The sequence below is a fragment of the Harpia harpyja genome, chromosome 12 (genome assembly GCF_026419915.1).
Source record: "Harpia harpyja isolate bHarHar1 chromosome 12, bHarHar1 primary haplotype, whole genome shotgun sequence".
Lineage (NCBI taxonomy): Eukaryota > Metazoa > Chordata > Aves > Accipitriformes > Accipitridae > Harpia > Harpia harpyja.
The window spans coordinates 44,684,662-44,699,871 of NC_068951.1; the positions used below are offsets into that span (position 1 = coordinate 44,684,662).

The following is a 15,210-nucleotide window of genomic DNA, read 5'->3' on the forward strand; positions in this document are numbered from 1 at the left end:
CAACGCGACCCGGCCCCGCTCCCCCGGCTGCAGCGAGGGGGTCCGCCGGATCCCCCGGAGCCTCTCCAGCACACAGCACCTCGGCCACAAGTAAACCTTTTAGCGTCAACACAAGTAAACACATCTGGTAAGCTGCGTATTTTTAAACAGCAGATTCCTTCCCAGCTTACAACTCGGCTACTGCGTTGACTTTACATGGGCAGCAGAAGACTCTGTTCCACTCTGTTGTATTTTGAAGCAATGTAATAATGCTGTAACGTTCCCTACAGTTATTATCCACGGACCTTGCAGCTCTTTAGAAAGGTGATAATTATCTCCTTCATTACAAAAGGAAACAGAAGGGCCCTGCTGATGGCAGCAGAAGAGCCAGCCATGCCACCAGGGACGGGGACAGCTGGCCAGCCCCCGCTTTGCCTCTCATCCAGACACAAGCCCATGCCGCCGCTCCAGCTCCAGCGCCGCTGGCCTCCTCGTCCAGCACCGAGGTTTTAAGGCACTTCCAACGACCACGGACGTCGGAACTCTGAGGGGAGGACGCCGACGTACAGCGAACTCAGGTGATGCCTCCCACAGCGACGGAGATTCACGTCCAATTGACTCTGGTGTCTCGTTCCAACCTTTCCGGTCAGATCCTCGCGCTGAAAAGCGCAAGGCCGGCGGGATAAAGCCGCTGCGACCGCAGCGCGCCACGCGACCCAACGGCAGTTCGGTGGGAAATTAACCCGGGCGATACCGCCGGTACTGTTTTACCAGCACTACACCTTCACTCTCACGCAGAGGCAGGTTCACGTCTCCGAGGCCAGGCCCGCGTTTCCGGCAGGCGTGCCGCCGTCCCCGCCGCGTCAGGCCGCGCAGCCTCCGACGACGACGACGACACACCGGCGGGGCGGCCCCAGCAGCGCCCGCGGCGCAGCGTCCTCGCGGCGGCGGCCGGCCCGCGCCATGCCTCGCCGCGCTACGCCATGCCTCGCCGCGAAGAGGAAGCGCCAGGCGGGCTCGTTGCCGCGGCGGGCAGAGGCGCTGGGCCGATGCTCCGCCGAGGGCGATGCCTCGGGACCGGGACTCCCCGTCGGCGCTGGGGGCCCCTGGCACCGCTCCTAACCCCAACACTTTTTTAATGCTTAGAAACATTTTATTTCTACCTTTTAAAACTAGTTGTTCCCCCCCCCCCATGCATTTTAATCACTATAATTTTAAATTTAATTTGAACAACACAGAAACAAAAACGTTTCCATTGCCGTAAGTTAGAACAGGGCTGGGGGTGGTGGGGCTGGGTATTTTGGACCCATGAGCGTTTTAAAGGTTCACCCTCCACCCCGATCTGAGACAAGACACATTTTTAAACTCAGGAACGTTGCAGGATTTATATAAAACCGCTATAAACCCACTTCCTGCCCAGCTCCCGCTGCGATCGGGGCCTGGCTGCACAAGCAACCTGCAGTAGCTGGTTACAGCTACAACTCCCTCCCCAGAGCACGTCTCTGCCATGAGCCAACTCCACGCACTCGGGCTCTGCTCCACTTCCCGGGATTTGGTCCCAAGAAGACAAAAATTACACTGCAGAAAATGTGACAGGCATATTTCTGTATCCCAACTTTTGATTTTTTTTTTATGACTCTACTGAATTAATTCTGCTCTCTTTGTGGGGTGAGTATTTTAAATGTTAAGATTATTTAATTCACAAAAAGTGAAGGGAAGGCGCTGGGTTCCACACGTTTAACACCTATTACTGAAACTACAGCTACAGTAAAACAGCAGCCATACATTTACAGTGCCTAACTCGGATATGCCTCCTAAAAATCACAGTGAGGCTGTACCCTCTCTGCTACATCCCTGCTTGCATGTCTTGAGGCACCTTGCCTTCTGCTAAGCGTCGTCCTTCCCTTAAGCAAGTACATTTGTGAAAAAGACAGGACAACCACAGCAGTCCCAAATACAGAAATACAAGCAGGGTGCTCACAGAAACCCAAATAACCTAGGGAGGAAAACACTCCTCTAAGATTCACCATCAGCTGTCCAGAGACACCAACCACCCGCTGGTAGTTACGAGATGGAAACAAATCCTCATATTGCTTACGTGGTTTGTGCTATTAAAAACAAAGAATCCTTACAGTGACTTTGCTGTTTCTACGTGAAGTGCCCTTTATGCCAGCTACAGGCAGAGAATAATTTGGAGGCAAAGAACCAATCACCGTAGCCATACCGGAGGATTTGAGCCCTGCCAGGCGTATTTTCCCTTCATTCCCGCTATCCTTCCCCTGAGGAAAACAGCAAAACAAATCAACAAGCATCAATAAAATAAAAGCAGCAAAACATCCCACTGCTGGCAGCCAGCGAATGCTCCCTTTCAGGCTGCAGGGTTTCTCTGGCTACAACTGGTTCTTTCGTTAACCGTATATCCTTGAAAATAATATAATATTTACTCACTTTCAATGAATCAAAGCAGGCGATTACGCGTCCGTTTTCAACTTGGCAGCTTTTCGATGGGTGTGCAAATTTACATTCCGTGTCTGGTCGTGAGCAAGTCCCCCTTTGGAACTCCCTACACACTTCCAGCGTTAGCCATTTTGTGTCCCGAATCGGTGTGACACTAACAGCCATCTTTAGATTTTACAGGTAGTTAAAATTTCCAATAAAATGGACAAACGAGTAGCTGAACTGATAAACTGGAAATGATGAAAGCGTCACCTCCAGAATACTTTTTTTTCCCCCGCTCCCTATTTTAAAAGTACGTGTAAAAGCAGGTGGCCGCAATCTCAAGGAAAAGATGTGCCACCGGGAGTTCACAGTGCGACACTGTTAATCGACAGAGGTTTCGTACTCAGAGAAACGCTAGGATTAACCAGCAAGGTGAACGTTAAAAAGTGTGGCTTGGGACTAGCCTCGTGCGCTCAGTAACCCATCCTGGGTGCCAACCGGAGCCCACAATGCAAGCATGAAAACGTGGCAGACCCTCTGACACGGGATTTCCAAGCCGCTTTCAGTAAAGTTGTCTGAAAGGTAATCTCTCCACGCAGCTGAATTTGCAGCGGGGTTTGGTGGTGCAATCGGTATCGATTAGTTTGGCATAGACAGATGCAGCAGTTTAGAGCAACGATCGAGACTGGATTTTTTTTTTTTTTTTTCCTCCTCCTCCTCCTCCTCCTCCTCTCCTCGATTTTCGGGCAGAAGATATCTGACCTTCTCAGCAAACTTTTATTTTTACAGTAAAGCAGCCTACGGCAAGGCCCGACAGCGCCTTTCTCTCGGTTTTGGGTGGCAGCGGGGGTGTCTGGCTAGAGGTGGCGGGCGGATGCGCTGTCGTCGCAGTCTAGCTGGCAGCAAGCAAGGCAAAAAGCAGCGGCTGCTCTAGAAGCGGTCCCAAGCAGCAGAGACGTCAGGAAAGGCACTTCTTAGTACCAACCTGTAGAGAGAAGAGACACGTTACAATTCACCGGGCGGCATTTCGGGGGTGTCCCGCGGAGCCGCCGCCGCCGCCGCCGCCCCGCGCAGGGCACTCACGCCAGCCGCCGCCGGGCTGCGAGGAGAGGGGCCGCTTCCCCGTGCGGAGCCAGGCATGATCGGGAGCGAGCCAATCGCAGATAGCGTTGCAGCGATATTCCCGGGCAGGAAGCCAATGGCGGGGGCCGTCTTATGAAAGGTCGCGCCTGTCAGACGCTGGCTGCGCTGCCCCGGCCGCCGAGCGCGCCCGCCCGACGGGGCTCGCCCGGCCGCCGGAGGACGAGCGTGTGGGCCCGGGCTCTACCCGACATGCAGCGAGGGGGACGGACCATGGCGGCGGCGGCGATCGGCGGCGCCGCCGCAGCAGCGCCCACGCGCGGCGCGGGGAATGGTACCGTCCGCTGACCCGCCCGCCCGCCTGCGCCACCGCCGCCCCGCCCCGCCGAGCCCCCCCCCCCCCCCCCCCCCCCGCCGCGGCCCGCAGGTACGGGCTCCCCTCACCGGAGCCCCCTGCGAGGTGCGGCGGTTACCGGCCGGGGCCGGGCAGCGGCACGGCCGGCGCGACCCCTCCGCTCCGGCGGGCGCCGGCACTTGCCGAGGGACGGAGCCGGCACCGCGCCCGTTGGCGGGACGGGACGGGACCCGCTCGGCCCCGGCGCCGCCGCCCGCGCAGAGCCCCAGTCCCTCACCCGCCGTCGTTGCGGGGTCACCGCACGCTGCCCTGCGCCCGTGCTCACCGAAGAGCTCGGGAAATAACGGGCCTGCCCATGTGCGGCTGCCCCTTCCCGAAGAGACGGGTCGCTCGGCGCTCCGTCTGTTCCCTCCCGTTAACAGGCTGCAGGTGAACTACCGGCTTCGTGATAAACATCACCACTTAAAAAAAAAAAAAAACAAAAACACCCAGGCGTTTAACATCTAGAAACGAGAGGGTAAACCTTTTCCCCTCAGATGCCAAGGTGGAGCGGGTGCTTCTTCGAGACGAGTTTCCCATGCCCAGCTTTGCCGCAGAAGCCTGGTGCCACACGCAAATGTAACGCTACAATAAATATAGTATCTATAAATAAACAACTCTTGTCCCAGCGCGGACGGAGATCTCAAAAGAGCAGCCTGGAGCACGGAGCAGAGGGGCACCCACGGCAGTGCCTACTGGAGCCCGCGGGCAACACCGACCGTGGGACTTCAGCACCGCAACCCCCAGCAGCATCCCGCCCGCGTTCAGGGGGAAGGCTGTTCCCATCCCTGTCTTTCTAAAGGCACTGCTCCGTAACCTTCGTGTCTCCCACCACCCCAAAGCAGCCTCACCGACACTGCCATCAGAAACGCATCTTGGGAAGTGATGCTGGTCAGCGTGGATGCAACCCAATACACGACGAAAATCTACGAAGCACCTTTTTCCAGGGACTAAGTGATTAGAAGAACAAACTCCAGGAGAAGTAAAGCACACCTAATACAGCTAACAAGATTATAACAGGCACAGTGGTTTCCTTGCCAGGAAGGACACTTCTAATCATGCCCACATTTTTAATCCCTGCTAGCAGGAGACAAACAACCATGCATAATTACTTGCAAGCACAAGTTAACAGCCAGGTGTCGTCTTGGTAAACACAGATACTCATTTGCTTGAACTGCCTAAAAAACTCCAAAGTCAAAGTCATCCCGTGTCAGCAGTCACTACTGATCAGCACCTGGGGATACAGCAGAGACTTGGGTCTTGGAAACTCGTTCCCCAACAAGTGCTCAGGCAAACAAGTTTGGTTCTCCCACCTGTGCCAGGCTACCCAGCCATGACGGGTTAGCACCACGAGATTGGAAAGTGCGGAACAGCATGCCGGGACCTGACGATGCCGCCTGCCCATGGCCGCATGCCAGCGGGCCCACCCGGGCGCCCCGGTGGGATGGGCTCCAGGCATCCCCAGCCGCCTCGTGCGGGACTGCCCTTCACGTCAGAGAGCTTTCGGCAGCCTAAAACACATCACCCGGCCTCCAGCCAAGGTGTACTGCAACTCACCCTGTCCTCCACAGATAGAGCTAATAGATGTATCCGCTTCCTCCCACCATCACTCTTGCACAGCACAAAACAATGACTTTTGAGTGTTATTTTGTTATGAACATTTATTCCCCGTGAGACCCCCAGGAGAGGGTGATGCCAATGCAGGCAGTAAGAGCTCTACAACAAAGCTGTGAAACAGCTCTAAGCAGGGATTTTCTCTTGTTAGTCAGTTTGGTATACAATCCATACCAAGCATTGATTTTTCCAAACACCAAGACGAGTTAGAGCAGCAATTGATATATTTTACATGCTAAAGCCAAAGCAAGTTAAAGGCCACATTTTCAAAACAAGATATTTAATTTCACTCTCATTACAAGAGCAGTCACCCCTAACGAGGAAAGAAAGACAGCGTGAAGGCAACATACAAAATGAAAACAGATGAAAAGTATCTTTTGTGCTCACATGTAGTGAAAGGAGTAATCTTCCTGGTAAAACTCAGGAAGCTATGCTTTATTCCTAGCTTTATAATTTTGGAGTCGGACTAGCCACTTACTCGCAGCAAAATCCTGCTCCTGTTGAGGTCAGTGACATATCTGTAACTGCATTAAACGAGGCTGAATTTCACCCTTCATTCTTCAGGCTGCCAGCTACAAAAAGAAAAGCAATACTCCGAGGAGCTGTGCTGCCTCCGAGGTAAATCTTCTGAATGTGAAGAAATGCTAGATGTATATTTTGTCTCTACAGTTACCTGAAGAAAAATTGTTTTGTCAGAATTTGTTATCTACCTGAAAACATAGCCAGAAATGTCAGCTTTAAAAATAGCCTTCTAGCAAAAATAAAGACTGACTCCAGACCAGAGGCATATCTTCAATATCTCCACTAAATAAAGGAAGATATTAGCATAGAATTATAATTTTTTTACCTGCGTAAACTATTTTCCCCTTGCTTTGAAATTCTCTCATGATATTCTAAGTCAATAAAGAGTCCCCAATAAGCCTCAAATACTAAAGGATACTGTCTGCAAAAAGACCCAGCAGATGTGTGTGATGTCTCTCTTTGGTCTGTCTCTGATAAGCTGGGAAAGGCTGCAAGAAATCCAGAGGGAGGAACCATAGTGACAGGACAGGAAAGGGGTTGAGTTGATTTTTATTATTTTTCTTTTTTAAATTCAATTAAAATTTATTTGGGGGCTGACAGTTTCCAGACTCCACTAGTAGGCCATTCAGTACTAAAGGCTGTTCTTAATCCACAGCTGGTTTTTGAAGTTCACCTTTTGAAATTTGAAAGTATTTGCTACTTATCGTGGGACTGCTGCAACACTGGTTTGGGCAAAGCATAGCCTTGCCTTCACTGATTATTGAGAATACAAGGAAAATGAAGCTGAAAAGACCGAAAAGCAAATTAAAAAGTGATCCTCAGAAAAGACAAAAGAGAGAAATAACACTGAGAAGTCACTCCTTAAGAGGGCAAGAGAGATGACTTAGTTGTCTGCTGAGCTGGGTCAATGAAAATGATTAAGAAACAGCTTCACAAATCAATGGAAAGGTTATCTGAAAATGCCCAAGAAAGTAAAACTAACACAGAAAGGACCATGTGATTATGGTTTCTCAGTGCTGATTAAGTATGTTCAATTTTTATTACTTCCCGTCACTGCTATAAAGGAATGTTGTACAGCCAAGTAAATGATACGTTTTTCCTCCTCCTTACAGTCTTTGACACAAAAATAAGGTATCTGAACAGGAGTGTCTCACTGCACCGGGAACTGTTCCCAAGGAGCCATTGTTTTCACTCTTCCTGTAACCGGGTTTGCTGGACGTTCCTGTTTTCTCTATCTCAATTCACACACAACTCTCAGAAAGAAAGATGTATAAAGCTGGACAGGCAAAAAGCAACGACACTAAAGAAGAACATGGCAGTGAAGAATGCTATTTTTATGCTTGGAGAAAGTGGAAGCTGGAAACACCAGTCTCAATGACATGAGAACTGTCAGCAAGAACAGATAATTACACAACATGAATCCATCCTCATGACAATGACTCTAATGAGATAGGAAATGGAATAAAATCAATATTCTATTTACATTGACAGTACAGTCTCAAAGCTTGAAATTGCCAAATGGCTGTCTTTTAAATAAAGAAACAAAAAAATTACTGACTGCCTTACAGTATTTTCAAAACACCTCTGCCAAATTTGAAGTTTACCAATAACACATCGCAACATAAAATTTGGAAAAGCTACAGCAATTACTTCATGGCACAACTGAGGGATATAATTATAGTGCCATCACAAAATTAAGCAGAAACAATGAGCTAATTAACATCTTGGCCACATAACTGAAGGATTGGTTAAAGACAAATATTCTTTAGTCAACTACTGCTGAACAAACCAAATTGGTCTTGTACTCTAGCTCTGTAGGAACTGTACTCACTACACCCATATGACAACACGTAAAAGCAAAAAGACCCCTCTCTCAATTTTGTACTTTCACATATACCAAGAAAAAGCAGAGCGCAAAGGCAGCAGCACAGAATAGCCAGCTCTGAAGTGGGAATGCCCGGATACTGTGCCATTGGAGACGTCCTTCACAGCCCCCCACAGCCCAGCAATTTGTGACATAAACAGAGCTTGGTAAAACTACAAGCACATATTAGCATTGAACTACTAAGCAAGTCCCACACCGGATTTGTAAAAAAACTGCCAACACTATTTCTATGACCCAGATATTTTGCATTATATACATAGTTTTAGTAGTAGTAGTACTAGTAGTAGTGTTTTAAAGGTTATTTCTGTACTGTTTTAGCTCTGACAGAGTTGCTTAGGAAGGCAGTGCAACCTCCCACTGACTTCAGTGGGCTTCTTAGGCAGATCCTCATCAGATGTGTTTTTATCTTGAGTATATTTCACAGTTTCTGAAACCGTTTTAGCAGAAACACCTAACTGTGACATTACACCTGAATTTAACACATCCAAGTGTACGCCATTCAGGAAAACTGGATAAATAACGAAAAAAGAGGCAACATGTCATAAAGTAAGCGCCCCCAATTGCACACACGTTACTGCAGAAATAAGGTATTTCCTTGAAATCAGTTCTCCAAGAGTTATGTCCCTAATCAAACTGTGAACCAATTCCTAGCAACAGCGTAATGGCACGGACGTACAAATCCCATAGCCCAATCCTTTCTTACTTTAGATTAATTAGAGTAACGCTATTTTCAAGTCAGAAAGTTATATGGCAAATTCCATAAACCTTCTTTCCTTTAAAGAGTAGACTGTTATGAATTAACCGCTATTACTGTAATTAAAAAACCCTGCAAAGTCAAGAAATATGCCTGCTGAAATTTTTCTTTTTTTATAACCTGTGGTATATATCAATTCCTTTACAAAATTTGGGACTTCAGAGACATGCAGAATTCACATTATCCGACAGCACTAGATGGATGGGTATTTATAAACTGAGATAGGGAAAGGTCAGTGTCTGTCTCTAGACTAGGAAATGTGTATACTAGCTATTATTCTGCTCTTTCAACTTGTAAGCCAGACACAGAAAATGGCAGGAAGGACTACCCTGCATTTAATCCATTTTGCCGTTGATTTATGTATTACAAAGCATAAACATATCCATCCACACCACCGAAGCTGCAAATACCGTTTCTGGTAGTAAAAACGTATCCATACTGTAATTCCTTTACCATAACATTTACATAATATATTTTAGGAATAAGAAGTTCTGTATTATCCTGACATAGGGGAGTTTCAACCGTAAAAGAAGTGACACTTCCCACGCAAGTCTAAAAAGTTGTTGTTTATCTTTAAAAATAACAGTAATCTAGTGATTTAACTTAAAACTCCGAGAAGTAATTCTTCTAAAAAAGAAAACAAACTGAATTGAAATAACCAGAAGCTCTTTTATTAAAATCAGTCTTACGTGCTTGTTCTAATGAATATTCATTTTAAATACTGAGTTTCTATACAAAGACATTTCAGAGGCCATAACTAAACAACCATGCACCCTTCTAAAAAGTACAGAGCTATTTATTAATCAGACCCTTGCACATTAAAGATATTTTGCCTGATTAACTGCAAACGTACATAAGCCAAGTGATGCCGGAGAGGAGCGAGATGACCGACGTCAACAGCATCACACCAGCATCAGCCTCCCGCAAACCCAGCGTCTCGTCTGGGGCAGCACAGGGTGCGTGAGCTGGGCTGACCCGGCCGGTCAGTCACTCCGAATCGTTCGCCCCACACTGTCCCCTGCCACCAGAAAGGCACATTTCACCTGCAAAATGTTTCCTACTCTCTCCTGCATCACGCACACATGTGACTATAATTCTTGTTACTTCTCCTGCTTGTTTCAGTGGGAGCAGGCTGGAGGTGCCTGTCGATTATGCAGCCAAACGTTAACAAGTCCGCCGCACATGCGGCAGGTTTTGGGTGCTTTCCTCGAGAACACAGCCACATGGCAAACCTCAGGATGAGTCCCACAACTGAGATTCAAAACTGGGAGGTACTTGTAACGGTGGCGAAAAAGATAGCTACGCATCACTGAAAAACACTCCCATATTGACAGGTGATTTCTAACTGTACATGTGTGTGTGTGTATATATATATATAAAATGTTATATATATACGAAACATGATTATTAGCATCATCCGTGATAACAACTACTACAGAAAAAAGCGATGCCCATGACTCAGCAAGGGAAGCAACTGCTTCCCTCCAACATCAAATTCAGCTGATGCCGAAGGTTTCAGGGAGAAGTGACCCGGAGGAGCTCTCACTCACAAGAGATGCAGCGGACACCCAGCCTAGCTTCTTGCAGGTCGGGTGCCTTAACCTCTACTGTATAGCAAGGGAAAAAATACCAGCACCTCATTACTGCTAAGGTTCTAAATTAAATCTACATGTTACCTCTAGAAGGGCTCCCAGTTTTTACCATCAGCTGTATCATTTTTCACTTCCCTTCCTAAAGCAGCTGCCACGTGGCCCTGGTTGCAAAGGGTGGCTTTTTCCTTCCCCAGAAATGGATCCCAGCAGTGGGTAAAATGAGTCCTGAGAGACCACTCTGGTGAGCACCTGATGGATTATGGCATATACACGGTCAGTACTAACATTATTATTGATTTCTTACTAACAGCATTTGCTCCAGCCAGCAAGCTCCTCCGCTTAGCTTCACTAACCTGCCCCAGTCCAGGCACCCCCTTCCACGTTTGCCCCTGACACCAAACTCTAGATTTCAAAGTCTTTGCTTGTTCACATGACGATCGTTTTGTTATGTCGATAATTATGAACTAGGAGCCTGGATACAGCCACCACATCCTTGCACACGTCAAATTAATCAGTGAGATTAAATCTGAACTTAAATTACCAGAAACGGCAAAGGCCATTCATGTCACCTGCTCCGAGCCGGCACATCATCCCACTCGGGTCACACCCCGCCGTCCCACTCCCCTGGACCACCACGCACCCCTGCTCACCCTGCGGAGAGACGCACCGCCGCAGCAGGACCTGCCGGGGAGGACCGGGGCGTCTTCAGCAAAATTCAGTGTGGGGCACCTTACCCCTAACTGCCTGCTGCATAAACGGGCATGCTCCTAGCGAGGCGAATCAGGAGTTATAGTTACGTGGATTGCTTCATCTTGCATCTGACTTGAGGGCAAACAAAAAGGGACATGATACAGATAATGAGGAAGACGTTATACAGAGTTCCGCTTTCGACAGAAAATTAGAACTCAGGTTTCGATGGCCTGGTCACTTCAGCTCGGTAATGGTGAGCTGTGGCAATGCTGTGACAATCACATGCTTCTCTCCAAGAATGAGAAAATTACAGGGGAACGGGTGAAGATGGGATCGCTGATGCGGCAGGGACTGAAGGAGACCCGCGGACAGCGCCAAGCCGTCGCGCCGGCACCGCGGCACGGCCGGGCAGCACCCCGCACAGCACCTCCGAGAAAGGGCCGGGGGACCCACACCTCCGAAATCACCCCAGTCTCCAACAATCGCAGCACTGCCATGCCGGGGACACCCAGAGCAGCGAGGCAACGCCAGCTTAGTGCGCGGGTGTAACTGCCTGACTCCTGTTAATGTTAACATGAATCACAAGGCAACGACGGCGCTGGAAAACTACTCCAGCATCTGCTGCAAGATAGGAGATAAAGCCAACTGCGTTTCAGTTCAGAGCCTTCTGTTTCTCAAAGAATCTCAAATCCAAAATAGAGTATTTTCTGTTTTAATACATTCTGGCCTTACATTTAATTTATATTTATCAGTCATATCCTTCCAGCATAATAAAAACTTGTACTGCTTATCAGAAAATACAATGAATCTAAAATAATTTCTTTTCATTATTTATGAAAGAATCGAAATCGTAGAGAATGGGGTTTTTAACTCTCTATGCTCTGTCACCATCCAAGGTATCCCAGGATAACTGTTATGCACTAACATAAGAGCAAAATGATTCTTCAGTATACAGCAAAACTAATCAAGTTTAGGAGATGCTTTCCTTGACTTAACAGAGATCACTACACATACAGTGCTCAGCAGCACAGAAACACCTACTGATGCAATTAATTTTGCATCGTGAACAATCTCACCCAAGCTAAATAAATACATGTGACTTCAGGTGTCAGGGAAAAGCTCCAAATCAGTCAACAGTATTAAAAAGAAGGAACAAAAACTGAATGACTATGCCTTATTTTAGGAAAGAAGTGAAAATGTCTTTGAGACCATTTTTTAATCAGTATTTGCTATAATTTATTGTTATCCTTGTTCATCTTGAATCATGATATTTACATAGCTAACAATAATCATGAAAAACAACCCACTAATGGCCCGTTTGGAACAGTTTCTTCTGCACAAAGTCTCACCCAGAAGAACCACCACGACTGACGGAGGTGAACTACAAAGGGACTTCTGAGCAAGGCTGTTCCCAGTCCGCGAGACGGCAGCGATGCAGTTAATGGGGACACCCTCCCAGTGTGTGCACCGCGCACAGGGTTTAAGGCTAGCTTTCCTCCCCTCCTTGCTCACGAGCTGGGTTTGCTGATGAATTTTGCTAACACTCATTTTGCTCATGGATTCCCCAATGTCTAGATGACCCAGCTGGTGTCACGCTGCTTAAGTACATGCTTGCATACAACTTTTCTCTTGCTTTTAGCCTTTTGCTGTGGGTAATAAAGATGAACTTACGGGAGGATGAAAAAGAGGTTTCTGGTTACCTCATCACCCAGAAGGCCCTTCCAGAAGGTCTGTGCTCATACGGGAAGGAGCTGCAACGCTGTCGCGCCTGCAGCCCTGCAGACAGCGCGGCAGCAGAAACCCCAGCCGCTGCCGGCACGGGGTCCTGGGGCGTTCCTGGGGCCACCAAGCAAAAACGGCTTCAGAGACACCGCTGGCGTAACACACAAAGGCACATGAGATCACCCACAGGCTGTTACCATCTGAGCTTAATAAACTTGTATTTTAAACAAAAGAAAAAGAGCAAGCAGCAGCCTGGCGCAGAAGGTGCAGCGAGCACGGCGGCACCTCCTTCTGCATCATCACAAATGGCAGCTACAGGGGGTTTCCAGCTTGGTCAGTCAGATCTTGAATAATTTTTGCTTCTGGGTTATGGATCAGGTCATAACCCACTACCATGCTAAGTTTTTATTTATGGCTGTTGCACGGCTGACCTATCTGAATTATTTCTGAGCTCCCATCTTCCACAGAATAATCAAGGAACGTCTCTGAGGCAGAATGAATGCGGACCCTTCGTTATCCTGTTGCATCCTCGTATTCCCTGTGGTCTCATGTTGTAACAGTTCCTGGATCACTCTTGGACCAACAACACCTGCCTGTGACTCGCTCTCTCAGCCCGTTCTGCTTAGGTCAGGCCGAAGGAGCGGCATCTCCCACCGCTCTAGCAGAGCCCCGCACACAAGGCTCACCCTCTGGTCTCCAGTACAGTCTCCTTCCTGAGCAAGAAGCGAGCTGTGTCCTTTTTGCTCACTCTGTAGGCAAGCTTTTCTATGCTCAACCAGTGCCAAATCACAGAACACATAACCTTCAAATTCCCATTAATTCTTCTTGCAGAAGAAATGGCCTCTATATATTCATGCAGCGTAAAAATGAATCACTTTCCCCCAAATGCCTACTACAACAGAATAAAAATACCAATGTTAACATGTCAAAGGACCACAGATGTGGACCAAAAATTTTAGACAATTTTTTAAAGGTATCGAAAGCACTCAGGTTATACCCCTGCTATTAGAGCTACTTTAAACTTTCTTATTTTTTACAGAATCCAAAATAACAGCTTGAAGAATGACGCTATGGGAAAACCCAATACAAAGAAGTGCTCGAGCCCATCTAACGGTGCCACTCACACGCCGAGCGCTAGTTCTGCAGCTCCTTGTCTATTTTCTTTCTAGAGAAGAGCCACAGCAGAGGTCCCCTGCCAAGCAGACGGCGAGGGTGCGAGCCCGCGTGCTCAGGGAGCTCGCACAAGCACAACAGCCGAGCCATTCCTCAACCTCCAGGGACGAGAACCCCCAGTGATCCCGCACCGACCCCTGCAAGCCCCACAGCACTATTCTAATTAATGCTCACAGCACTGCACGGCAAGTGTAGAAGCTTGCATAATACCCAATATATTTATCATCACTGTCTACCTGCTTTCCCGTAGTATTTACCAGGTGGAAGATTCCTCTCTATCCTCTACTTGAGCTCTCCTCGATGTGTCCACTTTTTCATTAATGTACCTGTGCAAGCTACCCAAATTGAACAACACAGGAAAGACATTTTGGAAGAAGCTTGTTCTACTGGTATTCTCACCCTTACCTCTAAAAGCCATTTAAAAATACTTGTTGTGGTTTAACCCCAGCCAGCAACTAAGTACCACACAGCTGCTCACTCGCTTCCCCCCCCACACCCAGTGGGATGGGGGAATCGGAGAAAAAAAAAAAAAAAAAGTAAAACTCGTGGGTTGAGATATGAACAGTTTAATAGGACAGAAAGGAAGAAAATAATAATAACAATAATAAAGTTACAATAATAATAAAAGGATTGGAATATACAAACCAAGTGATGCACAATGCAATTGCTCACCACTTGCTGACCGATGCCCAGTTAGCTCCGAGCAGTGATCCCCCTGGGCCAACTCCCCCCAGTTTATATACTGGGCATGATGTCCCATGGTATGGAATACCCCTTTGGCCAGTTTGGGTCAGCTGTCCTGGCTGTGTCCCCTCCCAACTTCTTGTGCCCCTCCAGCCTTCTTGCTGGCTGGACATCAGAAGCTGAAAAATCCTTGACTTAGTACAAACACTACTTAGCTACAACTGAAACCATCAGAGTGTTGTCAACATTCTTCTCATCCTAAAGCCAAAACATAGCACTATACCAGCTACTAGAAAGAAAATTAGCTCTATCCCAGCCGAAACCAGGACAATACCAAATATGAAAGTTTAAAATTCTAGTCTTATACAAAAAACATGGAATATTTGGAAAATAGCTTCTGAAAAGATTTAAGAGAAAGCAATTTTTATAAAAATGGTGATTAAAGACAGAATGCTTAGAACTTGTAGAAAACAAACCAAACAAACCCAAAGCAATAATTTTATCAGTCATGCAGAAAAGTGAGTGAAAGCAGTTCAAATTCTTATATTTCAGTTGCCACCATTAGCTGTATTGAACTAGAAGAATTGAACAGAGCTGCGTCTACTTTTCACAAAAAATCACATCATGAAAGATTTATTTATGGAATATATTTGCACGTAAATACAGGAGCTCAGTAAAATGC

General features: G+C 47.4%; 1 protein-coding gene across 22 annotated transcripts in view; it reads right to left on the reverse strand.

Annotated features, from left to right (window-relative positions):
- Nucleotides 1-15,210, reverse strand: part of MBNL1 (muscleblind like splicing regulator 1) — a 113,383-nt gene that overhangs the window by 80,748 nt on the left and 17,425 nt on the right. For 3 of the 22 annotated variants that reach the window (XM_052804129.1, XM_052804128.1, XM_052804130.1), the window contains exons 2-3: nt 2,428-3,403; nt 2,112-2,258 (exon numbers count right to left, since the gene is read on the reverse strand). The exons of 4 other annotated variants lie outside the window; for them this stretch is intronic. In XM_052804129.1, coding sequence (XP_052660089.1) covers nt 2,112-2,258; nt 2,428-2,601 — 321 coding nt within the window. In that variant the 5' untranslated portion in view covers nt 2,602-3,403. Of the gene's footprint in view, nt 1-2,111; nt 2,259-2,427; nt 3,727-12,620; nt 12,640-15,210 lie in introns of those variants that run through there. 15 more of the 22 variants (XM_052804136.1, XM_052804135.1, XM_052804127.1 and 12 more) reach the window with 14 other exon arrangements.